Source organism: Enoplosus armatus, chromosome 11, assembly GCF_043641665.1.
Source record: "Enoplosus armatus isolate fEnoArm2 chromosome 11, fEnoArm2.hap1, whole genome shotgun sequence".
NCBI classification, from domain to species: Eukaryota; Metazoa; Chordata; class Actinopteri; order Centrarchiformes; family Enoplosidae; genus Enoplosus; species Enoplosus armatus.
This window is the reverse complement of record NC_092190.1, coordinates 8,491,653-8,517,377: the sequence shown is the minus strand read 5'-3', so window position 1 is coordinate 8,517,377 and position 25,725 is coordinate 8,491,653. Positions and strand designations below refer to the sequence as shown.

At 43.8% G+C, this 25,725-nt stretch overlaps 2 protein-coding genes and 1 long non-coding RNA gene across 3 annotated transcripts in view; all 3 read right to left on the bottom strand.

Annotated features, from left to right (window-relative positions):
• Positions 1–255: 255 nt before the first annotated feature.
• LOC139292786 (uncharacterized) lies at positions 256–2,234 on the bottom strand. The gene is made up of 3 exons (XR_011597625.1): positions 2,095–2,234; positions 1,442–1,531; positions 256–962 (listed from the first exon to the last, which is right to left on the bottom strand). It is a non-coding gene; the product is annotated as an uncharacterized lncRNA (long non-coding RNA).
• Positions 2,235–3,744: 1,510 nt separating this feature from the next.
• atp6ap2 (ATPase H+ transporting accessory protein 2) lies at positions 3,745–9,754 on the bottom strand. Its single transcript, XM_070914797.1, has 9 exons — positions 9,652–9,754; positions 7,628–7,758; positions 7,164–7,292; positions 6,933–7,028; positions 6,690–6,827; positions 6,240–6,293; positions 5,985–6,134; positions 5,774–5,893; positions 3,745–4,608 (listed from the first exon to the last, which is right to left on the bottom strand). Exons 1-9 carry the CDS (start codon positions 9,725–9,727, stop codon positions 4,414–4,416), a joined length of 1,089 nt encoding a protein of 362 aa, XP_070770898.1. The 5' UTR covers positions 9,728–9,754; the 3' UTR covers positions 3,745–4,413.
• Positions 9,755–13,975: 4,221 nt separating this feature from the next.
• Positions 13,976–25,725, bottom strand: part of LOC139292628 (BCL-6 corepressor-like) — a 31,388-nt gene continuing 19,638 nt past the window's right edge. Inside the window, exons 9-15 of the mRNA XM_070914990.1 lie at positions 25,333–25,646; positions 23,857–24,141; positions 18,129–18,295; positions 17,073–17,218; positions 14,927–15,004; positions 14,629–14,782; positions 13,976–14,532 (exon numbers count right to left, since the gene is read on the bottom strand). Coding sequence (XP_070771091.1) covers positions 14,202–14,532; positions 14,629–14,782; positions 14,927–15,004; positions 17,073–17,218; positions 18,129–18,295; positions 23,857–24,141; positions 25,333–25,646 — 1,475 coding nt within the window. The 3' untranslated portion in view covers positions 13,976–14,201. The remainder of the gene's footprint in view (positions 14,533–14,628; positions 14,783–14,926; positions 15,005–17,072; positions 17,219–18,128; positions 18,296–23,856; positions 24,142–25,332; positions 25,647–25,725) is intronic.

Sequence of the window (25,725 nt, the reverse complement as noted above, 5' to 3'; positions counted from 1 at the left end):
GATGTGTTTCCCTCTTTTGACTTTCCATGTCTGACCATAACTGAAACCAGTATGTAGTCCATCACCTCCACTATATTATTTGCTTCTTTAAATTCTCATGCTATATAAATAGACCTTTTTTTTTTACTGCAGATAATTTGACTTGTCATAGCAGGAAAAGCACGGGTGTATTTAATAACATTAATCATGGCTGAATTCTTAGTCATTACACTCAGTAATGACAATTATGCAAGTATACAAACACCTCCCATGTAGCAACTTTTCTTAAAATGTGTTTATTGATACAGCAGCAGAAACATCAGGCCAGCTCATCCCCTGGAGAGAGGTTGGTGAGCCGGCCTTCAAACACTGCAGTACATAAATATAAACCTTTCTCACAGAGAACATGTTGACTAACCAAATACATTTAATAACATAAATGTCTCCATTACATTCAGGTGCCTATAGTATTATGTCTAGCTCACCTAAAACCTAAATGGGAAAGAGTCATTGTTAATGTTATTGGTTGCACATGTTTCCATCCTATGGTAAGTCAACATGTCTGCTATGAAAAAGGCCTAAATGTGTGTCTTTAGGAGCTGGACATTGGCCACCAAGTAGAGCATGGACACTGGAAAACAGTGGAATAATGTTCCTTGTAGTCCACAAGGGTTTTGTCTGTTTTGACAAAATTAATGCTGACCATTGCATCTAGATGGTTCTGTATAAACACTGAATCACCCAGGGCAGTGTATTATTGTCCTGTAATGCAAAAATACAAAGATGACAAATTATATTTTTCCATTGAGGTGACCACAGTCCCAGTGTCCAGCGTGATCTTTAACGTCAGGGGCCACATTTCTGCACAGTTGTCTCTGAGGACGTCCCAGTGCCTGCTGCTCCACAGACACCTTCATCAGGTCCTGGGCTCGCTGTGGCCGCTGGAGCGTTTCCTCTGGACTCATGTCCCACTCTCATTTCAGCTAAGTAGAAAAGAGACACCCATGTGAGTCAGTGACATGCATAACACTCCTCCATAAGCCTGCATGCTTTCCCTACCTCTAATACCCCTAATCTCATGGACATGCTGCATGACATAATGGTAAGACAAATTCAGAACAATGATGTCTGAGCAGGTTACTGTACAAAAATGTGTGTTCATTGATCAAGTTTGCCATATGATATCATAAAATTACATAGATTTTGATAATTTGACAGAAACCAAAGCCTCATTCAAATGTCACATTGAGTAACATGGGGCACAGTTAACATTTAACAATGTCTGATGTTCTCTGAAGACTAAACGGTAAGCTGACTGTCCTGCAAACACCAAAATAGCTGCAGGGATCACTCAGTTAAAGCAAACAGTTATGTATGTTCTTCAGAGTTTACATCTACTAGTCTTTGAACGCTCCTGTTTCCTCTGCAGAAGTTGTGTTGGTGGTTCTTGTCATTGTCTTACCAATAGCACTACATGGTGTTATAATGGGCTTTTCCAGTTGCTCTCCCTCAGCGATGGAAGCCCGGATCCTCCTAACCACGTAGATGCTAGCTGGGATATGAAACAAAAAATGGAAAGATATACTGTAAATAAGAGGAAAAACAGCACTAAAGCCTTAAAGAATCATATGACTGAAGATGTTTTGCAAATAAGCAGATTGTCTTTATTAACATGTGAAAACAAAGCTGTCATTTGAACTATAAATAAATAAGTAGAAGAACAACACTTAAGTCTTCATGAATACGTTTTTCAAATTAACTGTCACAGTAAAAGTAGCAATATCACAATATCAAATTGTTACTTAAGTAAAAGCACTTAGAGTATTAGCATAACAAATATGGTTAAAGTAAAGTAAAAGTACTCAATATTCAGAATGGCGAATTTCTGAATAATATAAAGCCTATTATATTGTTGGATTATAATTATTGATGCATTATTGTATGCGTCATTTCAATGTCGACGCTGGTAAAGGTGGGGCTGATTTAAACTTCTTTATATACTGCTAGGTAGCTTAATCGCTAATAATAGATCATAACTTATTGATTCAATTTTGTATACGTGGGCGTGGTCAACTAACGTTTTTATACACAAAAAACATGATAAACCACTCCTACCTTTAATTAGCAGTCAGACCATGTTGTTGTTGTTGTTGTTGTTGTTTCCTGTTTTAATCTATGGTTGAGATATCTCGTCCGTCGCAAGTGTACGCTGCTTTCTGCTCCTTCCACTATTAAAAACTAAACAGTTACGAAACGATACCGGAAGCGGATAGCACAAGGGGCGGGACTTAACTATGATTGGCTGAGCTGTTACGCAGTATAGCCTAACGTGATGGAGTAACAGAGCGGACAATGGACGTATCCACAGAAGAAAAGAGGATTGAGTTAAATCAGACTGCACAGGAATCCTTTCGTCTCTAACTCTTTGTCAACATTGTAGCCTACTACATTCTCTGAAGATTTATATGATGATTTATTGTTTAAAAAATGTTTCTCAATAAAAATAAATAAATAAAAAACTGCGCAGAATCAAACTGCAGAGACCGCTTCACAATGCATGCTGGTTAGAAGCTTTATCAACTCCAGATTAATTATTAAAAAATAATAAAAAATACACATTCTTGGTCACACTCCGTGTGGTCGTCAATTTGGTGCTAGCAACAAGGAAAACAGAGACATAGTTCTGATACAGTTTATAACAAGAACATACAATTAATTGTATGAACAATTGTAAAGCTGTCTCGGAGAGGATTCTGAACTGACAATTCAGGGACGTCTCAAAGTTAAAATATCATAGTGAGATAAGTATCTCGTGCATTTTATAAGTTTTTGTTGTTTTCTGAATCCTTGTAAAAAGATAAAGTAAGTGCAGTGGTGGAAGAAGTTCTCAGACACTTTACCCTACTAAAAATACTAATACCACAGTTTAAAGCACTCCATTACAAGTAAAAGCAATCAAAATCTCTGTCAATCAAAAGATCTTTTTGTTGGAACTGCTAACAATTTAGAGACATCTGAAACATGACAAGGAGCCCAAAAACACTAAATGTGCCCAAAAATGTTGGGAATCCCTGGATTAATTTTTATCAATGCATTGCATCTCAATTTAAACCCATGAAAACATTCATTCATTATATGTTTATAAACGGAAACTGTTCAGCTGACGTGCAGTGCACTGACTAAAAGCTGACAAAACAAATTCAAGGTCCACTTAGTAGCCCTGGAGCTTTTGAACGCCTCGTGATCTTCATCAGCAGATACGAGTTTTCTTAGATGTCATGGACATGTAGATGTTAAAAGTTCTGCCATTCTGAGCACTTTGAGGACTTCTCGTCCATGTTGTCTTAAAAACTGAGATTGAAAGGCTCTAAGATTAAAAAACAATTCAAAAAGACTAGTTTATAATGGCAATTAATTGGAATTAATTAATTTAAAGCCTATAAATTGACACAGTCTACATTTCTTTAGAATACCATATTAAGTAGTCCTTATTACTTATCAGTGACTTTCTTGGAAATTATGGGAAACTGTGGGACCCATAAAATAAAGCGTTACACCCGAATCCCCTGCAGCTATTTGACAGTTTCTCCATCATCCACTTTCCAGGCGAGTTGGATTTCGTTCAGCTTTAATTTGAAACTGTCCAAATAGGATTTCTACAAAATTTAGCACATGCTCCAAAATGAAACACTACTACTTTTTATGTACAAGAAAGCTGCCAATGGATGTTCTGCCCATTCAAGAGACTTATTAAGTGAACACAAATCAGGGCGATCCATGTAATAATTTATTGTCAGGCATTTTATAGCAATTTACAGAGCTTCATTTATCCTTGACCAATCCTAACAACCAACATTACAATCAAGTATTTATTACCATTTGGAATTAAAGCAGGGTGAAACCTACCTGGAATAAACACTGCACACATCTTTTCACAATAAGAGTACAGCAGTTTCTCATACAGTTGCATTTGTATATTCAATATATACACATAGATTTCATTTAACTTAAAACGGTTTCACACAGCAAGACAAGCACAACTTCACACAGAAATCAAACAAATCACATTCTTTCATAACACTACAATAGTTTTTTTTACAATAAAAAATACAATTGCAATCACCAGGGGAAACAAAGGAAACATAGTTAGTGAGGAGTTAAAGTCATGAGGAATGATTTGAGCTGCGAGGTTGAAGGGAGGAAGTCTGAATTTCTTCAGTGTACACACCAGTGGAGGATGATTTTAAACGGCTACTGTAATGTTGATATTTTGTTCGTTATCATGCCAGTGTTGTAAACAAAGAGGTGATTCAGTATTACGCCCTTCCTCCCATCAAGCTGTCACAGTTTTTTTCACTAAACAAGACCTCACATAAGACACAAACATTCACTAGAGGGATCCACGAGAACAGCTGGAGTGTTGATGGTCAGGACTTAATCCATCCTGATCTTCTGATTCGTCATCCTGTAGATGATGCTGTCATATCCTGGGTCCATGTTCCACAGGTTGTAAGCGATGGCGATGACAGCGAGGGCCAGAGCAATCATCAGCCACAGCACAATGTTGAAGACCACCGCATAGTGGAAGTTGTACTTGTAGGCCAGGTTGTACGGGCTGCCAGGGTTACTCTGCAAAAATAAATTGTATAAAAAGTATTTTCGCTGTGTTTCTGGGCATCAACCTTCAGGCAGTGGTGTGTTGCCCCCAGCCAATAACAGCGCAGGGTTTGAGGGCGGGACTCCAGTGTGATAAAGGGGGGCAACATCTGATAGGATGCATTAACGGAACTATTAGGACCGTCTCTGCAGGACCCCCACATTCCCCTTACCCATTTTTATTAGAGTGGATGATCAAAGCATTCTTTGGTTCCAGACCTAAGTCATAAAAACCAAGAAGCATGGACTGGAACTGGGTTTATACTTCATACAAGGGGTTAGCCGCAGTCCCACCGTAAATCCCCACGGCGTAGGTTTATATTTTTATTTTTTATTTTACTGATGGCTCAGTTCCATGTAGTGTATGGCAGTGAGTCCGCATGGACAACACCAGGATCCTGAAACTAGCTCACCTAAAGGGAATACAGCTGTTTTTTGATGTTAGCATTTACACCTATGCCAAAATGTCTGCTGTGAAAATGGTCTAAAACGTTTTTTAAGTTCCATCATGGTGACATGGAGCAGTGATTAGGTCAGCTGAAACTGTGCAGAGGAGATGCCTTTAATACACGTGTTACTGAAAAGGAGAAGAATACTAAGGCTTTCTCCAACTTGCTTCATGTTTTCTTTAACAATCTCCACCGGTGCGCAATATTGCTGGCGAAAACACTAATAATAATAATAATAATAGTCTCACTTATTTCCGTAAATGAGGGAATTAATTTGTTGTAATTTGATAAGACACTAATTACAATTACATACAGAAGCAAGAGAAGAAGAACGTAAGCACACATATGACATGATATCCACGTGTCAAACTTGCACTCAGTTGCCAGTTTATTAGGTACACCTAACTAAAACTAATGCAGTCTAATACAACAGCCCTGCAATACACCTTACCTTAATGAAGGTAATAATGGTTCGTTTTTGTTTAAACAATTTTTGAGAGGTATTGATTCAACTTCATTTTGCAGGCTGTAATTTGTGCTGTTGAAATATTTAGCTAACTCATTCATAATGCATTACAAATTATAATAAACGTCTGAATAAGTGTATAATTCTTCTATTGGCACACTTGAGTAACCACTAAACTTTTAGTTTGGCAAACAGTTAACAAACAGGTCTGCCTCAGACTTACAATCTGTTTGGATTCCAGGATCGAACGGGACTTCCGGGTCAAAGGAGCCTGAAAGGTCTTAACTGTAACAACCTCCACCACAGCACTGTTGCCATAGAGAGTATACACATCCTCTCCAAACTGCAATGAAAAAGACACAAGTATTATTATAAACAGAGGTTAAAGTAACAACAGATATTCTGTGAATGTGAATGAGGCCCCTTCTCCTTACTTTCTGCAGAACAGAGGCAAGAATGGCAGTGGCATCGCGGTACTGGGGAGAGTCTTGGCCATAGAGCCTGCTGAGCTCCTCCAGGCCAGACAACTCCAAGGAGTACAGGTCAGGAGAGTGGTCCTTCGCCAAATGTTTGTGTCTCTGCAGCTACAAGAAAGGCAGAAGACAAAGACATCAGAGGCACACTTCAAGGACGATCCTCACTTTCAGGGAGAAAAGAAAAATGGTTTTCAGCGAACCCGGATGACTTACCAGAGCTGTGATATCATGAAGTACTTGGACCTCAGACAGGAAGAGCAAATCAGCCTAGAAAGCAAAAACAGTAAAGAGGTAAGAAAGGAAAAACCGATTCAAGTTGACAAAAAACAATCTCAATCAGGTCACTTTATTTGCAGAACTCCCAGGAATTCTTGGTATGATGGTGCTATTTTTTTTAATTATACTAACAACATATAGTGAATATATGCATTTTAACACCCTATTTTAGAAGTAGAGCGATGCTGCTACAGGAAAGTATGATCCTCCAGTTCAAATCAGCCAACATGACATGATGGCTGTCACAAGTTTGTCTTTAAAAAGTGCATTTAAAAGAACAGTAGTTGAGTGGGAGTGAGACCATGCCATAATGTTGCTCCCAACATGAGATATAAAAAGCCAGCACAAAAGCCTTGTGTGGGTACGATGTTGCTGTTTGAAACTGACCTCTGTATTTCTGCTGAGAGAGTTAAGCGGTAGGGAGGCCAGCACAGAGCCGTCCTGGGACAGACGGGCACGGATCTGCTGCAAGGTGACCGGTAGATCCTCAAACACAGCATTGGCCTTTCCCAGCATATACAACCTCTGAGTGAGACAACAGACAGATAAAGGAAATAACAGATGAGCCTCTTCAGAGTGATGTCTCAGATGGTAAGTATTCCCTGTTCAGTCTCAGTATATTTTCATTACCTCCTCACTCGGGGCCAGCTGCAGCACTACAGGGGTGTCCTCAGCGAACAGAGAGTGCACCGTCTCTGCAACACTATCCAAGGCGATGGGTACCGGCTGCAAGGAGGAAGAAGACCCACTGACTAACTAAGCCTAATTACATTGCAAACTTAGCAACAGTAATATTTACATCAAGGTGTTATATTTGATGTTCAAAACATCATCATCATGCCACAGTCCAGTCCGACTCACATTCTCCAAGGTGTAGGAGGCCACACTCTGAGGCAGGACCAGGCTATCGACTCCTCTCACCACCACCAGTACGTTAGCCCGGGGACGCTGGAACAATGGACCAGCCTGGAGGCCCGGCCAGGACAGATCCTGTACAAATGAACACACATTGTTAAGACTAGGCTAGCATAATCATTAGCTTAAACCTGCAACAACTGATTTTGTTTGGCTGCTTGAGGCAACAGGCAACAAGTTGTTGAGCTGAGCAGGTAGTGTACAGTGGGTTTTGGGAGCTTTTTCAGCAGCTGAGCGGTGAGAGTGAACTAAAACAGCAAAGCAATGAGCTGAAACTCGCTATGAAGCTACTTAAAGCTGAGGGGAGCTGCAGATTCAGTGGATAAATCTACGAGCACTACTACCTTTCACAATGTCACATTGTTCCCACACATTAAAATTGTGGAGCATTACTTTAAATAACAAGTCACCTCTTGAACAGAGAAGCCCATGGTTAAAGCCACCAGATCAGGGATCTTCTCTCCAGAAACAGGCCAGTCTCCCTTCTGGAAGGACACAAACTCTGGAGCCTGCAGCACCGTTAAGCTGTCTCCATGTACACCTGTGAGGAAATGAGAGGACTGTCAATCCAAGCCAAACATGTGGAAGAGACTAAAGTCACAGAGTAAATACTTCCAAGAAGAAAACAAACATTTTCTCAACCTAACAGACTAGCAAAAAAGATTGAACGTTCATAACCCTGTAACTGTTAAGATCATTGGCGTAGCAAAATGTAGGCTATATGTTCAAACAATGTAAACTTTGTGTTTCCATTTTTTTGTACTTTTTTTCTAGCCCAATATGTTAGAAAATGTCTTTATTGAAATTGTATGCTGTGCTGGAAAGCACTACCTTCTTGCTGCCTTTAGCAAATATACTATACCTACCCAGACCCCTCAGGTCATCTGGGACAGGCTTACTCAGTGTTCCAAGAATCAAAGCCAAGAAAGTTGAAGAAGCTTTCAGTTTCTATACTTCCAAACAGTGGAACAAGTTTCCTGAATACCTGAGGTCTGCTAAAACTGTCAGCTCATTTAAACCAGGGCTTAAAACATTATTGTTGTTTTTTTTTGCTTTCCAATAAATTTGACATAACTTCTTCTGTAACTCTTTATTTGCTTGTTTTTGTTTTTGTTGTATTTATTGTCTTTTAAATGAAAATTTTAATGTTTCCGTAAAGTCTTATTTTTAATGTACATCTATGCCTCTATAAAGCAGTTTGAATTGCCTTGTGTCTGAATGGCGCTATATAAATACACTTGCCTTACCTTTTGTGTTTTTTTGATTGTCCAATTTGTCAGTGCCAAATGTAGGTACTGTGTCGTGCCCTCAGAAATTCAAAGGGAGCGAACAAATAGTGTCCATGGAATTTACAATACCTTTTGCAAACAATCCCCACTTGCAATGCTTTGCCTTTGATAGATGTGAATATGACAGTTTCACAGTACTTCACCTTTTACTTCTCATTATAGACTTACCTATTGATTATTTCTTATGGTGTTGCTTTTGAGGAGCCTTACCTTTGATAATATCTATTATTTTTGCCAGAATGTTGGCTATCACATGTTTAAAGCAAAAGTCAGGCAGCCATAGACTTTTCAAACAGACTACTGTCATTTGAGGAAAGATCATCAATAGTATTGACATGACATTAACACTACACATAGAACTGGCTGGGACACATCATCCACTGAGAGTTACCAATGAATAATAATGCTTTTCACTTCCTCAGCAACTGTTTTGCAATAATGGAAAGTAGGATGTCTGAAATGAGAAGCTGTGTCACTTGTCAGTGCAGTGTTATAGCTAATTCTTACTGATGTGTTAATTATACGTTACATCTAAAACCAGCACCGACTTCCTCAACAGCCTGACAGGGAAAGATAACATTACATTAGCTACAGCGCCGTGGATGGAGACATAAACTCGTGACAGAGAGCTGAACGTTATAGAGGAACTACCCGTTTACAGCCAGTCACATGACAGCACAGCCTTGTGTGAATTAGTAACCAGCTCCAAGGAAACAAATACATGTGCATTTTCCATCAATTTTCTATGACTACGAACAATTTGTGAACCTTTCCAACAAGAAAACAATACACATCCTCACTGATAGCGTTGACAGTTTGCTAATGCGTTAGGTGTTAGCAACAAGCTAACACTATGATCTGCAGTTTTTAACCCGCTTGTTGGTAGCCCAAGCCGATCCAGTGCTACAAGTATAGTAAGATTATTTCACATATTAGCATTACTATACGTAAAACGGTATTACACCTGCCATACGGTTTATCTGTAAAATAAACTGCGATGCTAACGATGTTCCAAGCTAACGTTAGGTTAGGGAGTTGTCATTTGAAAACACGGCGGATACATCACGCTATCATGTTAGATTTGTGTGGGGGAAAACAAAAAGCAAAAACTGAATCATGACTAGCTATCGTTGCACATTTCTTACCGGTTGTGACAAGGAAGAAGAGGGCAAACGCCGCGGAGAATACAGCCTTCATCCTTCGCCAGTTTGTCAGCGACATCTTTCTCCTTGGTACAGCAGAGATCAGCTGACCTGACGTCACGATACCGCAAAGAACCATGGGACAATATCTGACTCAACACAGGTACTTCGCTCTCTTTAAACATCCATGCTTGGCGCTAACTACCATGGATAATACTGTCAGTGGTGGAAGAAGTATTCAGTATATTTTACTGAAGTAAAAGTATCAGTACCACACTGTGAAAATATTCCACTTAAAGTAAAAGTCTTGCATTCAAAGCCTTACTTAAATAAAAGTCTGTAAGTGTTATGAGCAAAAAGTAAAAGTACTCATCATGCAATAAAATGGTCCCTCTCAGTGTCTTACTATTATATATGAAGTTTATGAATTAATATTACTGGTGCATTAATGTTAACGTTGCATTTTACTGCTGTTGATGTTTAATGTTGAGCTAATTTTGGGCTTCTGGGGGGTCACAAAACTGGGGGGTTGAATAGTTTGTTTATCTTAAGAAGTAGGAGAAAGTTCCCAACCCATAAAGGAACACTTAATCTTTCATCAAAAACAAACAAATTCAAATTTGGAGATACATGGCTTTCAGTGGACAGGAACCAGACATCAATCAGGTATGAAAATGTGTAATCTGAAAAGTATCAAGTAACTGAAGCTGTCAGATAAATGTAGTTGAGTAAAAAGCACAACATTTACCTCTGAGATGTAGCATAAAATGGAATTACTCAAGTAAAGTACCTCAAAATGAACAGTTCTTGAGTAAATGTACTCAGCTACTTTCTACCACTGAATACTGTAACTCTGTAACTGTTTCCTCTTTAACTATTATTTCACGAAAAAAACAGGTCACTAAAAATACATTTGTGCTACATATTGAATAAATAGATATATTTCAGATAGTCTAATTTCATTTTATTGAGACTTAAATATAAATATAATCTGTTTCACAAGAACTTGCAACACTGTAGAACGCTTCCTTTCAAAATCAGTTTTTATTGAATGAATCTAGAAAGAGTAGGCCTGCATTTGAAGCCCAGGTTCTTCATCAGGTACACAGGCATCAAGTCGTGTGCCATTGAATATATACAGGCAAGTACCCAACTTTCAGCAACAGTTGTCTGTCTGACTTTAGGTGTTCATGTGGCAGCTGAGAGACGTTTCAGCACAGATATATCGACTTTACCACAACACTCTTTAGTCATACAACAGTTAATTCACCAAACTTCTTTCTGGAGCACGTTAGTAATGCAGAACATCTCCACGAACCACAAACTAACAGCCAAATGGAGATGCACACAAACAACAATTTTTAGGTCTACTTTCTGGTGCATTTTACTTAATTTAATTATGAGGAAAGAAAACTTTGTAGTATGCACGCCTTACAGAAACTTACAGCCATTTTTTTCACCTTGATGATGTCCATTTATAAACCATAATAGCTGGTTATTAGAGGCTTTTGTTCAGAGCCATTCCTTCATCTCTAAAATTACATCCTGTTCAGTAAAGCGCCTTCTGCCTCAGGCTATGACTCTCTGACTTCAGTGTTTGGACTGAGAAACTAAGGTCGGCCGCGGCTGAACTCCTTTTTTTTTCCAGCATCTCAATTAGCTGTCTGACAGCCTCTTGTCACTCCATGACCTTTACCTGGATATGTGAAATGGGCCGACTACTCTCTGCCTGGAGACAGCAGCTGCAGCTCCAACCTCACTCCATAAAGCTCCTCTGAACTCTGCTGCTAAATAAACAAGCATTCATGTTGCACATTCATGGTGATCTTTTCAACATAAAAAGAAGTCTTAAGATCATCCCGGAGGCCAATGATGATTTTAGTCTGCTTTCTCTCTTTCTTCAGAGGATTTCTCCAGGGGTTTATTTATGGCCCGAGGGGCTAGATTGCACCATGTCCCTCTCTAAAGCTCCATTGTCAGCTTGTGGATCAACTAAACCCCCGCTCTCAATTTTGTCCTGGCTCTTGGCAGCCTGCCATGGATCTCTTTGCACCCACTCTGCAGAGATATGTCGGCTGGGAATTTAGTTTGGAGTCTATCTGCCTTGCGTTGCTCCCCCTCAGTCGTCATTCTAGTCGAAGCTCAGCCAAATCGTCGTTCTGACACACTGCTGCTCCTTCAGTGCCTTCTGCAGAGCCTCCCAGACTGATGTGGTTTTCTCTTCAGCAGTCCTGTACAGCCTCTGAAGCCCACATCTTCAGTGGCTGATTGGACACATTCATGTGAGCAAAGATCAAATGTTGATCTAAAAGGATATTCAGGATATGATAAAGACCTACTGGGGTGCCATGGGCCAGTCCTGTCGGCCCCCCTAACCTCACGTTCTTCCACTCTCTGTATGTAGTGAATGTACCCAGTCACCCTCTTGATATCTGGGGTGCCTGGAGCCCTAAATATCAACCAGTGCTTTTATAAATGGAACACTACCTGGCCCCAGGTTTTTCCTGTCTCAATTAGGTTGTGGTCAATGTTCTATATTTTTGATCCCATGAAAGAACAAAACTAAAAATACATTCCCAATTCCCTATCCAGTCTGTGGCTCTCAGCCCCAAGACTTTTTGTTCCTACTAAGACATAAATCTTTAAAAATTAGTCACAAATATATCTTTTTAAAAAAGGCTTCATCATTTTATTAAAAGAACTGGGCACTGTAGTTTTTTTTTTCATTTACATTATTTAAACACGAGTAAATAGTGAATTTGTTGGGGACTATTTTAAGCTGTGTTGGTATGTGGGAATGACTCAAAGCAGACTAGAGTGCCCATGGTCTTCACAATGAAGAAATACGTCACACAGTGCAACCGTGTGGCTCATTTATGCGTTTGTAATAGTTTTTGGACAACAGTGGAGGTCAATGACACAGGGGAATAAAATATATTTGGTTACACAGACAGCACTGAGGTGGATCAATTCATTCTGGGTTTTGTTTTTTTTGGTGACAAATATAAAGTATCATCCTTTTAAAGCTACATTGTGACACAAGGCCAAAAAAGCCAGTAATAATCACCACCTTAAAGAGATTGTCAGTTCAGTTGATGTTGTGATTAAGAGGTGCATCTTCACAAACCAATTTATATTTTGTCAAATGATCAAATACTGAAACACAGTGAAAATGTGGCCCACTTTGTCTTGTTGGTAATCCTGTCTTGCTGCAGACAACATATTGAATGTTAATGAAGGTATCCTGGCTTTTTTAATTTCAACGATTATGACAATATTTTGTAGCTTAGGTGTGATAAAAAAAAATCAACACCCATGCGAGTTGAATTTAGCACTGAAGCCCATACAATTCTCCATCTAATAACAGTTTTTGCACACTGGAGGGCGCTGCAAGCCACAAGCTTTTAGGCAACAAATGGGAGTTGAGCAGTTGCTCAGTCATGGCTGCAGCAATAAATTGCATGAAGCCTACAATACAAAAATATTCCAAGAGATGGCAATATAGGATTGTGTTGCTCACACCTCGGTGACATACAGGACTAGCGTACAGTAATTAGGCAAAAAGATTAAATTTGACAAGGCAGATGGAAAAACTGAAGTTCTCACAACCCAATTTCAGAATCAGAATCAGAATTCTGATTTAATTCAACACTGACAAAAAAGGCGCAGAACACATTTCCTCTTGCAGTTTGTATATTTATTTTAAAGCAACTTCTTTTGTAAAATATAAATACAAATTATGAGATATTTTAATTACAAAGTTAAAACAAAAATGAACACACCAAAAATTACTTTACTGCAGTAGCCTCCTTGTTATATACAAGCTCTGTGCCAAAGGGTGAATATCAACATTATCTTAAAACTTTATTATACAAACAATTTTGTAGTTTTGCATGTTAAATTACAGACTAAACAGGAAGCAAAATCTGAACATTTAAAAAAAAAAAGATACAACAAAATAACCCCTGAGGCTCAAGCGCGCGCTAAAGTCTGAGGAGAAAAAAAACAAAACAAAAACAGGACATCATGTGCCTCCTATAAACACAAATACCACATTCAATAGCACAGTCTCAGTACTATCCTGTACAGCTACACACAGGCACAATGTGCTGCGCGCTCACACACTCCATCCAATCGCTGACAACACAACTACACTCGGTTGCCATACAAAATCTTTCAGAGGAGTCATGAGCAACAAAAAAAATCTCTTGATATCATATATATATATATATATATATATACACATATATATGTATATATATACACATATATATGTTTATTTATTCATTTATTTATTTATATATTAATTTATAAAAATAAGACCATTATTAAGTCTATTGAGTCACAAATGTATTGATCCTCAGTTAACGGATGAAACATTTCAGCAGTCCGGTCAGCCAGCAGGTCAGTCCATCTGTACAGTGCTGGTCCAGAGCAGGGCCGAAGCGTGGGAACTAAGGGTCAGGCTAAGGCATATTATCATAACGCCTGGTTGGTTCTAAAGCAGACTGCAGTTGGCAAGGATCAAGGTCCAAGTTTAGTAGCTTCAGGGGTCAGGATGAGCCCAACTTGCCCACAGCCTTGATTTTGTCCTTCAGATTGTTCCCTGGGTGATCCCAGCGGTCGTCCAGACACTCCAGTGTGGAGCCCAGAAGAGCGGCCAGCTCAGCGCTGTCCTCCACCAGGTCCAACAGGTCCTTGCTGTCCGGCTGGAAGCCCTCCAGCTCCTCTGGGCAGGAGAAGAGCTGCGACAGAGAGGCCTGCCGGTAAAACTCTGCCTCTGCCACCGTCACCACCTCCATGTGGGGGAAGGTCTGTCGGAAACCGCGAGCGGACATCCGCAGCCGTCGAAGCACGTCGGACAGCAGCAGCCAGTTTCTCGGCCTGAAAGAGGAAGTCAACCAATGTTTAGGAATGAGGGCCGACGGAGAGGGAAAAAAAACATTGAAAAAGTGTCTGCTTCTTGAGATCAAAGCTCACCCCTGGGAGAAGGACACCTGGATGTTGTAGCAAGGCAGCAGAGGGCGGTCGGAGAACTCAAACTCAAACACCTCCCTTTTATCATCCTCATCCTCATCCTCTGGGCCCGGGGGGTCTGCCAGGATGTCATACACACCGCCCTCCTCGCTTGACTCTGACACACAGAAAAAAATACACATGAATAATTTTTAGGGAGCATCCACATTATCATATCATAAAAGACGCAGGGATTTACAGACATGTATTGTTTAAAAAATAGAGACTAAAACACACACAAGGAGCGCTGATCAGTACTCACCACACACAGCGCTGCCGTAGAATTCCCAATAAAGCCCTGGGTCGTCATCTGAGCGGCCCTGAAGGTCAGCAAAATAATCTATGGAGAGAAGAGAGGAGCGAAGCCTGTTATTCAAGAGCCAGAGCCCTGGGGACAGGCAACGAGGCAAATACAATTGCCCTTTAAGACTACAGCAGAAAAATGGATAAAGAGCAGAGTAAAATAGAAGAGGAGGAGGAGGAGGGGCAGTGTCAAGAGAGAAAAGAGAAACAAACAGAGCAAATGTTTTGGGGGAGGAGGGGAGTGGTGGTGGTGGTGGGGGAGGGGGGGGTTGCTGATGGTCAGGGGCCAGCGGCTGTACCACGGGGGAGGAGAGCGACTGTCTCCGCTGGGTTAGAGCTGGCTCAGTTCAGAGCAGGGCTGCCAGGAATCAAACAAGAACCACACACAGTCGCTGAGTGCGCACACACACATATATAAAAGAGAGAGAGCGAGCGAGCGAGCGAGCGAGCTGGAAACAAACAAGCAGAGGGAGCTGGATAAGCACACACAGCGAGAGCAAAGTGTGTATTCAGCACGCGCACGCACACACACACATTCACATAGCGAGAGCTGGGCTTTGTGCCAGTGCTGAGGCGTGGGGCGTCTGGCGTGTGTTTGGAGGGATTAACGGCCTCCAGATGAGTGGGACCAGGTGGAGGGAGGGCAGCAATCGCTCGCTCTCACTCATTTTCTCCGGAGCTCGATCTCCCTCTCTCCCCGCTCTGTCAATCTAGCAGCCATCGATCTATCCATCCACGCTCTTTTCAAAATTCAACACCATCTTTCCAGCCGTCTACGTATAAATCTCCCTTTTGCACTAAACCTGTTCACCCCTCTGCCAACCGTGAACTCACACCTGTTCATTTTCACCCTTATCTGCCATCTTTTCTCCTGCGTCTTGTCTCTTTCACTAAATCCTCCCTTGTGTCTCAGATCATCGGGTTTAACTAGTTAGATGTTCATGTAATATTAAGCAGCTGGCTGCACAGAAAGTGTGTGCATGTGTATGCTTTCATTTCCTCCTCCTGTACACAAACCCGTTGTGTTGTCTCAACTTAACTACAACCATTGAGACGAGCCCTCTTGACACACACGCCCAAAATCCAGACCACGTCAGACTCTAGCGTGGCAGCCTTGTGAAAAGACACACTCAGGCGCTCACACGCACGCATACAAAACCAGAGTCTCCAGCCAGAGCGAAGCCCATTTCCGCACGTACGCTGAGCAAACACAGTTGGCGTTGCTAAGTAACCAGATAGAGGAGCTCAGAGGCAGCAGCACGCACCCCGGCGGGCTGAGACTCCCTGTCTAACAGGTGGTCGAGGGAGGGGGAGAGGAGCGCGGGGGGGGGGGGGGGGGATGACGGAGAAGGACATGTCTTGTAGCTGCGGTTTGGGAGGTGGAGGATGAGGATTTACTGAGAGGGAGTCACACCAACAGGTTGCACAGAGGTCAGAGCATTGAAAGAACAGCAAACAGTGAGTGAGCCAAGAGTGGGGCATTTGGGAACTGGGTTTCCGACTGATCTTTTCAACAATTTACCCTTGCCTTGCCCCCCCCCCTTGATATCCACTCTCTGGTGTACCTGCTGGCTAAAAAGCCTTTCCCTTTTAATTCACTCCTTTTCAAGCATTTGTGATTTTATGACTTGTGGTCAGAGGCACATTAATATTCAAATGTCCTGGCTTTTGCGTCCCACTTTCACAGGGTCTCAGATTTCAAAAAGACAGCCATGCCCTCTGTATTTTGGTGACCATGTGTAACTTTCATTAATAAAGTGGTAGAACTGTAGGTCTGTTGTTTGCGAGCCTTTTTAAGTAAAGGGAACCCCTGACTTAAATACAAGTCCTCACTTTTTTTGGAGCCAGGAAATTACATTTGATTAATTTGATCAGACCAGCCCAATCCAGGTTCAGAATCTGGATGATCCTGATGACTGAGGGTGGGGAAAAACTATCCTCAAAATCCTGCTCAAAATGCACAGATTTATACACAAGTCTTTGAAAGTTTCCACAGGGGAGGGGGGCAGTGTGAGGATGTGGACCGCAACTAGTGACCTCAGTATTTCTAAATTCCTGGCTAAGCAGTGTCTATGACTACACTGAAAAGCCAGCTGGGATCTTACCAGTGAGGAAGCGCTCCATGCCATCGCTGTGGGTCATCTTGAGCAGGCCACGGCCAGAATACGTGGCCAGGGTGGGGTCAGCACCGTAAGACAGCAGGACCCGCACCACGTCCAGGTGGTCATTCTCCACGGCATCATGAATCGGTCTACACACACACACACACACACACACACACACACACACACACACACACACACACACACACACACACACACACACACACACACACACACACACACACACGTACATTCATTATAACAAGAACAAGAACCGAACAGGAACATCACTGACAACATTTGTACGGGCACGCAAATCTAGACAGAGTTTAAAGATGCTGTTTGTAGCATTAAAAAGATATTACTGTCAAATTAATTATAACAGTGTGATGGCTTCTTTTTCATTTCAGCAGTATTGTTACTGGTAGTGTTTCTCAGATCTATTCTTTTCCTATAAACCACTTTGTCTCCTGAAACAAGTCAGATGTTGCTACTCCTGCACGTCCCAATATCGCTCCATGTGCACTTCGGTGTTTTACTGAACTTAAGAGAATACACTTTTGTGCTATAAAATATCTTTACCTATTTAGATTTCCCCTAAACTCTGACGCAGCAGGACAAAAAGCAAAATGCAATTTATAGATTCTGCCATTCTTCTAAGCAATGGTCTCTCCTGGGTACTGTAATACTACGAATATCCCAAATGGTATAAAGGTTTAATAAAGGCTAAACTGCTACACAATGTACCTTTAAGACCTGCACACAGTTTCCTAGAACAGACCCCCTACTGTAAATTTTAATAACACAGCAATGAAAGCACAAGCCTTTCCCATTTAAAACTGTAGCTAATCTGTCAAATCACTGCTCTTACCAAGCAAATATAAAATCAATCCCAGAAATTGTGTTACGAGCAAACTCAAGTGACTAAGTCCTGGCTTGCCCTCTAAGGACATGTAGAAAAAGTCACGATCACGTTGGCATTGTGCATGGGAGACGCGTTTATGCAAGCAGCAGCGTTTCTATGATTGTGTGTACACGTGAATGAGTGTGTTTATTTACCTGGTGCCATCCTGTGCACTGCAGTTGATGTCGGCCCCGTAATCCAGCAGGTGTTGGACTATGCTGAGCCAGCCTCTAGCGCATGCCTCATGGAGAGCACAGTAACCGGCGTAGTCTCTGTGATTCACCTCACAGACTCTGTTCTCCAGACAGTACAGCACTACCTCCTAAAGACAGCAAACACAGAGGGAGGGTTTAGTGCGTGAGATATTGTACGTGTAACAGCAACCCAAGCAATACAAGACGAAACACACAAGTGAGACGGAGCAGACACATACGCAAACAGTCTTTTCCTTTACAGTTCCTGTGGGAGACAAATTAGGAAAAGGAGGAACTGAGTGTGTTCCTGTGCCGGACAAAACACACACTCGCACACAAATCCTCCATAAGACTAGAGCTGGGGCCAACGCACATCGAGGAGACTAAGTGTGACTCAACTGTATTTAGCCTGCCAGATTCTGCTCGTGCTCATATGAGTGTGTGTGTCTGTGTGCCATGGCTGGGCTTGGACGCCACTGTAGCAGCCAGTTACGATGGTTGGGCTCTGAACACAGCGTAATGGAAGCGGAACAAAGAGATTTGATAGAGGCGCTCAAGAGCTGGAAGCGTTTTCGCTGGTCTAGGGCTGCGACAGTTGGGCATCCAGCACTAAGAAGTCACACTGGTTTTTATTGGACTGGAGCAGCGTCAGCGTGTTGATATGGGGCCTGTCCGAGTCAGACAAATGTGTGTTAGTGTCTTAGTGTGGGACTGGGCAGAAGTATTGGCAGACACTTGAAAAAACAAACAGAAATTCCTATTTCTTTAATATATTTTATTATATGTATTTATATATATGTGAATGCAAGACACATCCAGACACTCATACTCTGTCCTGCTAACAGTCCTGTGCCGAGGGGAGGAAAGCTGCTCATCTGAACCTGGGGAATGACTCCCAACTTCCATTTCTATGCTAATTCTAGCCTGCCGTCTAGTCCAAGTGTTTATCGCTCTCTCTCTCTCTCTTTCAGCACAGGGCGGACGGATGGAGGGAGGAAGAGAGAAGGAAAGGAAGGCAACGGATAGAGAGAACAGACTGACAGAGGGATGAGAAGAGGGCTAGAGCGGGCGGAAGAACGGGAGAAGCGAGAGGCAACACCCCAACAGATGACAGATTAATGAATCTGTGGATGAAATCTGCCGGGGCTGTCCTCTGGGCTGCAGCTGATAATAACAAGAGATGAAAGGGTGGGGTGTAGAGTGGGTGGTAGTGCGAAGTGTGTGTGTGTGAGGGGGTAGTGATAGGAGTGAACAGAGGACGACTGGGTCGGGGAGGAAGGAGAGACAATGAAGAAAAGGGGGAGAAGTGGAAAGCAGGATAGAGAGAAAACAAGTGAGCAAGAAAAAGTGCGAGAGAAAAAAAAAAAGAAAAAAAAAGAGAAACGAGGGGGAGTGGGACAACGCTCCAACTGGTTTTCTTTCGCTGCCAACACTCTGTTTGCCTGCTGGAGAGAGATTCAGGAGCGTCATGCCGAAGCTCCCCTCTGGGGGATTCCACTCGCTCTCCGTGTGTGTGCACGCGTGTGTCTGTCTGTCTGTCTGTCTGTGTGAGTGAATGGGAGCAAGTGTTAGAGAGACTGACGGGCAGAGAGCGTTGATATGCATCTTGTGCTTTTGTGTGTGCGTGCATGTGTATTTTTGTGCCGCTGACGAGTATGAGTGTGTGTGTGCGCGCTTGTGGAGGAGGCGTAGCGCTAAACCTCCGAAGCCGTGTTTAATATCGCTGGGAGAGAGCGAGGAGCTTAGCACGAGAGCCCCGGCTTCCCGCCACACACACACACACACACACACACACACACACACACACACACACACACACACACACACACACACACACACACACACACACACACACACACACACACACACACACACACACACTCCTCCGCAGTAAAATGAGACGCCGCCCCCCTCCTCTCTCTCGCTCTTTCCCTCCGTCCTCTAATCTCCCTCTCTAGAATGCTTCCCTGCGCTCGCCTGCAATCAATGCATCACTCAGACATTTAACCCCTTGCAGTGCTGCCTTGTATGCTCCTCACATACAACAGATGTGTGTGTGTGTGTATAAATGCGTATCACATGTGCAGGTGATGCACGAGTGGCTTTCCCTGTGCGATGACGAGCCAACAGTCTAAGCAGTAAAAAGTTGGTGCGTGCCTAGACAAGTGAAATGTGTCGATGTGAGGGTGTATGAAAGCCAGGCTGTCGTTGAATGACTGTGCTGGGGTAACAGAGGACGCCCGATAATTTAGCCTCTGATTATCACAGATAGAGTTAATTAATCTCACACGTGCTATTAACTAACTGAAGAATAAAGACCAAAAACAAAGGAATAATCACTTGTTTTCTAATGCATATTAACGCTCATCAGCTACATACAAACCTAATGATAAAACATTTAATTTGGTGAGACTGTTCTGGTGTCTGTTCATACCAGAAGGTGGCACAGCGGAATTCACTCAAATGTCCTTGCGAATATGAGTTGCTGAAAGCTTGGTGACGTCGGGCTACTTATTGAGCTGCTGTGGTTGGCGAGCTAACTGCTAACATTCTACACACTACAGTAGCTAACCTGATGCTAACATGATAGCACGCGCAAGACAAAATAGCTAGGTAGCCGACATCCAGTTAGAAAGCTAGCTAGCTCAGTTGCTAACTGGATAGTAAGTTAAAAAGGCTAATTCGTAAACGTATTTGTATCATCCACTGGGTCTCGCCGTATTTCTACTGTGGAGCTGTTAAAACCCAGACAGAGCAACATAATGTGAATGAAATTGAATTACAGCTAATATGATTGCGTCCTCTATTCTGGACTCTGTGGGTCTCTGTTCCCTCAAAGGTCGTCTCCGTCAAGACTGTTTGCTATGGGTCAAAGGCGCAAATTTACGAGTCAAAGTTGACCAAAATTGAACTTGAAAAGTCAGCGTGGATTTACTTTGCCACAACAAGCAAATCCACAAAACCGCAATTTTGGTCCAAAGTCTTGGTATCATAGATGCTGGTCTGACTGGGCACTTGAAATGCAATCTAGTTTTTGTCTTTGCTTGGATCATACATGGATTTGAGAAGGAAAATCAGATGTGATTCATGTGAGGAGAATAAATGACAGATTGCACCTTTATCTGAGCTTTCAATGGGCAGAGCTGAGGGGCCCCCAAGCCCCGGCACGAGGGGGAGAGGGATGAAGACATCCGCAGAATCTCTCCTCATTACCATTTCAAATGCTCAGAGAGCGAGGCAGACGAGGGAGAGTGAGAGAATAAAAGGCGGGTGAGGGAGGGAGGGAGGGAGGAAGGAAGAAAGAGAGAGTGGGCTTTCGTGTGCAGAGGCACGGATCGCAAAACTAAACGAACATGAAATATGCACAGTGTCGGCTGGGCATCGGGAACAGCACAGAACAGTGCGCGTGTCTTAAATTACATGCATGTGTGCATGACGTGTTTCGGCATCCTGCATGCGCAGGTCTATACACGAAAGGACGTCTGAGTATGTGCTTACAGGGTAACAACCGGTGTTTCTCTGTGCGTGTTTGTAGTGAGCATGCGTGTGTGTGTGCGTGTGTGCGCATGAGGTGACTCTGAATTTGCATGTACAGGTCTGTGGGTGTGCGACAGCAGCGAGTGCGGAGAGTCGTCGCTCTGTGCAGCATATGGAGAAGAACACGTCAGGATGCCTGTGCATGTGCTTATTGGGTCATAACGGGTGTTTCACTGCGCGTGTGTGTGTGTGTGAGAGTGTGCGTGTGTGTGTGTGCGCGCGCGTGCGCACGCATGCTTCTGTCTCTCAGGCCCTCATATCTCTCTGCCTGTGTGTGATAAGCCCAGTGCTTGCGGCGCTAAAACACCAGCGTGAGACAAGCGCTCTGCGCGTCTACAGGCTTGTATGCAAGTGTGTGTGGGGCAGTGTGCATAAATTGGTGTGTCTCTCTGCACACGTCCTTGTGTGTGTGTGTGTGTGTGTGGGAGCCCCAGGGGTCTGCCCCAGGCTTATCACACACAGGCAGTGAGAGACGAGCTTCCTGAGAGAGCGAGAGCGAGAGAGGGAGAGAAAGAAAGGGAGGGGGGAAGGCGGGGGTGTTGTTTGCGCAGCGGTCAGCGCCTTGTTTGTGTAGTCTCAGGTTTTCTCCTCCCTCCTCCCTCTCCACACGCGGAGCGCAGTAAGGGAAAAATGCGAAGGGGGAATGAAAAAAAAAAAAGGAGAGGGAGGGAAAAAAACGTTCGAGAGAGACGCATAAATCAGAGAGACGAGCCAGCTTCTCTCCAGCACGGCTGACTGAACCCTGCTGCTGCTGCACCCTGTGTATGTGTGTGTCTGTGGGTGCGTGCGTGTGTGTGTGTGTGAGCGAGGGAGAAAAACAGCCGCCGCCACTGCTAACCACAGTCACCACGGCACATTAGAGGGCCATTAGAACGCGATTATACTCCCAGTGCTTACCTCTCATTCACACTCTTGCTCTCTCCCACCCTGACTGACACACACATTCACACATAATCACTGACACACACACCTCATCATCATAAATGTGTACAACAAACACACACACAACCATAAAGCAACCGGTTAATGAGCAACAAAAAGATACCCACACCTATTTACAGTTCTGTGAAGATACCTCTGCTGGTGATAAAAAATTATCACGCGCACACACACACACACACACACACACACACACACACACAAACATACAAAGACAGCATCAAAGGCGAATGAGAGAGAGTGGACACACACACATACAACACAATCTGCAGCTCAAGTGGCATTAAAACCACTTGGATCAATAAATACATTTGTAAAATCTGTCAAAAAGAGTGAAGAAACATTTAGGCTCACGAAAAGAAACACAAGGCATAAGGGAGAGCGAGACAGCGGGCCATCCAACTTTAATTAAAAGCTTTCAGAGCAATGGGAGTTGAGAGATTCAGTAGAATATACACCAGTTTCATTCTTTCTTGTATGTGCGGAGAATGAGAGGATCTGGTTTAGGAGCGAACGATCAGCAGCTACACACAAAGAAAGAAAAAAAGAAAAACTTCCGATGCTAGAGAGAGGCAGCGAGCATCAGTCTCCGTATAATGATCCCACCAATGCCTCGTGTGTGTGTGTGTGTGTGAGTGTGTGTGTCACACTTCGCCTCACGGAAAATTAATGAGATGTGAGAGCGGAGCGAGGCATGAGGAGGGGAGGGGAGGGGAGGTGAGGGGAGTGTGTGTGTGTATGTGCGCTCGCGGGGAGGAGGAGGAGGGGTGCCAACGACAATCTGAGTCACAAAGAGAGGAAGAGAAAGAGAGTGCTGAGAGGAAAGAGGGGGGAGGGAGAGAGCGGAAACCTGAGAGAGAAAGAGAGTGTAGCGGGCAAGAAGAGCAAAAAAAGATGGAGTACGGCGAGAACAAAGCGTGAGTAAGGGTGAAATAGAAGGAAATGATTCAAAAAGCAAAAGAGGGAGCTAGAAAGAAGAAGAATAGCACAGATGCAAGAGAGGAATCAGATGGAGAAAGACAATTAAAAAAAAAAAAAAAAAGTCGAGCTATGTCGACCAGAGTCACAGACAGGAACAAAGTAGGGGGAGAAAATGAGCTCAATTCAAGAAAAGAGAGAGCGCAAGAATTTGGAAGAGACGAAGTATAAGAGTGTAAAACGTTTAGAGAGAAAGCGATAAGAAGGGAGGATAACTTTGAGCGAAGCCTATTACCTCGTAGCCCAGCCGTGCGGCTCTCTGGAGCAGAGTCTCTCCGGCGTTCTTGTTCACGATCAGCCGACGAGCCTCTGGCGGGATCGGACGCACCGCGGGGGGCTCGGCAGGGGGGGTCCTGTACACCCCCGCCGCCTCTGGTGGGACAGCGCCCGCTCGCCCGTTCGCCTGGGGCTGCAGGGAGGGCGGACAGAGCGCGGCAGGGGAGCAGGGCTTGACTGGAGAGCAGGGATAATGATTAGGAGAGGCGGCTCCCTTCCTCGGAGCGCCGCGCTGCTCACTCAGCTGAGGAGAGAGAGGGAGAGAGTGTTACACACTGCCACATAGCAGACGGCACACACACACGGACACTCAAGGGCACATGGAAACTACACACAGGCATATGCACACACACACACACTAAGAAGAGCGTATATGCATGTACACTCACACAAACAGATAATTGCTTTATGACAATATAATAGTGGCAAATACAAAACTGGTGAAAGTAAACAATATTGTGTCAGTGGTCACTATAAAGGCCAAACTCCACCCAGAAAGAATAATAATTTTCAGTAAAGCTTGATGTTTATTCTCCTCTCCTCATGATTTTTCGAACTCTTTTGTATACTTCCTACATATAGATGGATTATTCATTTACAGCATCTGTGTTTATGTATGATTACTGTGTAAGGACGACACTCCACGCATCACTGAAAAAAACACGCGCGCACACACACACACACACACACACACACACACACACTACTTTCACACCAACTGTTCACACCCCAAACACTGCAGGTTGGCACGCCACTTTTCTTTAACCGCTAAACCAACAGAGCCTTCAGAGCGCAACACAGAGAGAGGGAGTTGCCTCCCTCTCTCTGTGTGCGTGTGTGTGTGCGCCCTCTCAGTGGAATTCCATGTCGAAGCAGCTGTCAGGCTGAGGAGGAGCAGGGGAGGAGAGTAGTGCGGGCGGAAAACAACTAGCCTTTTTTCCCCCCCTCAATTTTTCCCCATGCTCATTTTTTTCCCCCCCTCTTTTGAACTCGGGCGCTTCATACGCTCGACCGTGGCTGCCACATTCCTCACTGTGAGAGTGAGGGAGTGTGTGCAGCCTTGTGTTTCGGCACTGAGCGAGATGTATAATTGCTCCGGGGTTTTGTTGTTATGTCAGGAATGCTCACAAACACACAGACACTCGCGGCCCTGGCACGCACCTTCACACAAAACAGCACCGATGACACACGTTCGACAATTAAGGCCAGAGACAAACACACATGCATGCAGGCGCTCCGCAGGGAGTCGCTAAGGGCACGAGGAGGTCAAAGCTCCAGCAGCCCTCCAAACATTGTAAACATACTTCCTTCCTCTCTCCCTCCCACTCTCTCCCAGCTGCATAATCAGAGGCGCCGACAGGCATACTGAAACAGACTCCGCTGCTACAAACATCCAGACGCCCATATCGTGGCCAGACACCCTATCAGCACTCACCTTGTCATCTTCAGCTGCTCCCAGATCAGCTGCACAACGCTGGCCCGGGCTGTTAGGTGTGGCCTCTTTCCTTTTCTCCCGCTCTCGCTCCCTCTGACTGGTGTGTTTGGTCTTGCACGGCCGCTTGCCCTTGGGTTTGTCCGTGTCACTATGGCGACGGGGCTTGAGGGGAGGGGTGCCGCCCACAGACAGCTCTGGGGCCGGAGAGGGGGGGCCCCTCCTGGGCTCCTTGAGGCCACGGTCACCTGAGAAGGGGCCCAGCAGTTGCGCTCTGTCCTTCAGTTGGCCGGGGGGAAGGGGAGAAGTAGCTAGTCCTGAAGCAGGAGGAGAGGAAAAAGGCAGGCAGAGTGAGCGGCTGATCGTGCGAGAGCTCAGTGGAAGGGGAGGATGGGA

Excerpts from the sequence above, each read along its gene's own strand:
- atp6ap2 (XM_070914797.1), bottom strand. The coding sequence starts at position 9,727 with ATGTCGCTGACAAACTGGCGAAGGATGAAGGCTGTATTCTCCGCGGCG. Across the intron at positions 7,293-7,627 it reads TGGGCTTCTCTGTTCAAGAG|GATCTGTCCTGGCCGGGCCT; the intron begins GTGACTTGTTAT and ends TCATTTGTACAG. Across the intron at positions 5,894-5,984 it reads TTGCCTCTGTTCTGCAGAAA|TTTGGAGAGGATGTGTATAC; the intron begins GTAAGGAGAAGG and ends TTTTCATTGCAG.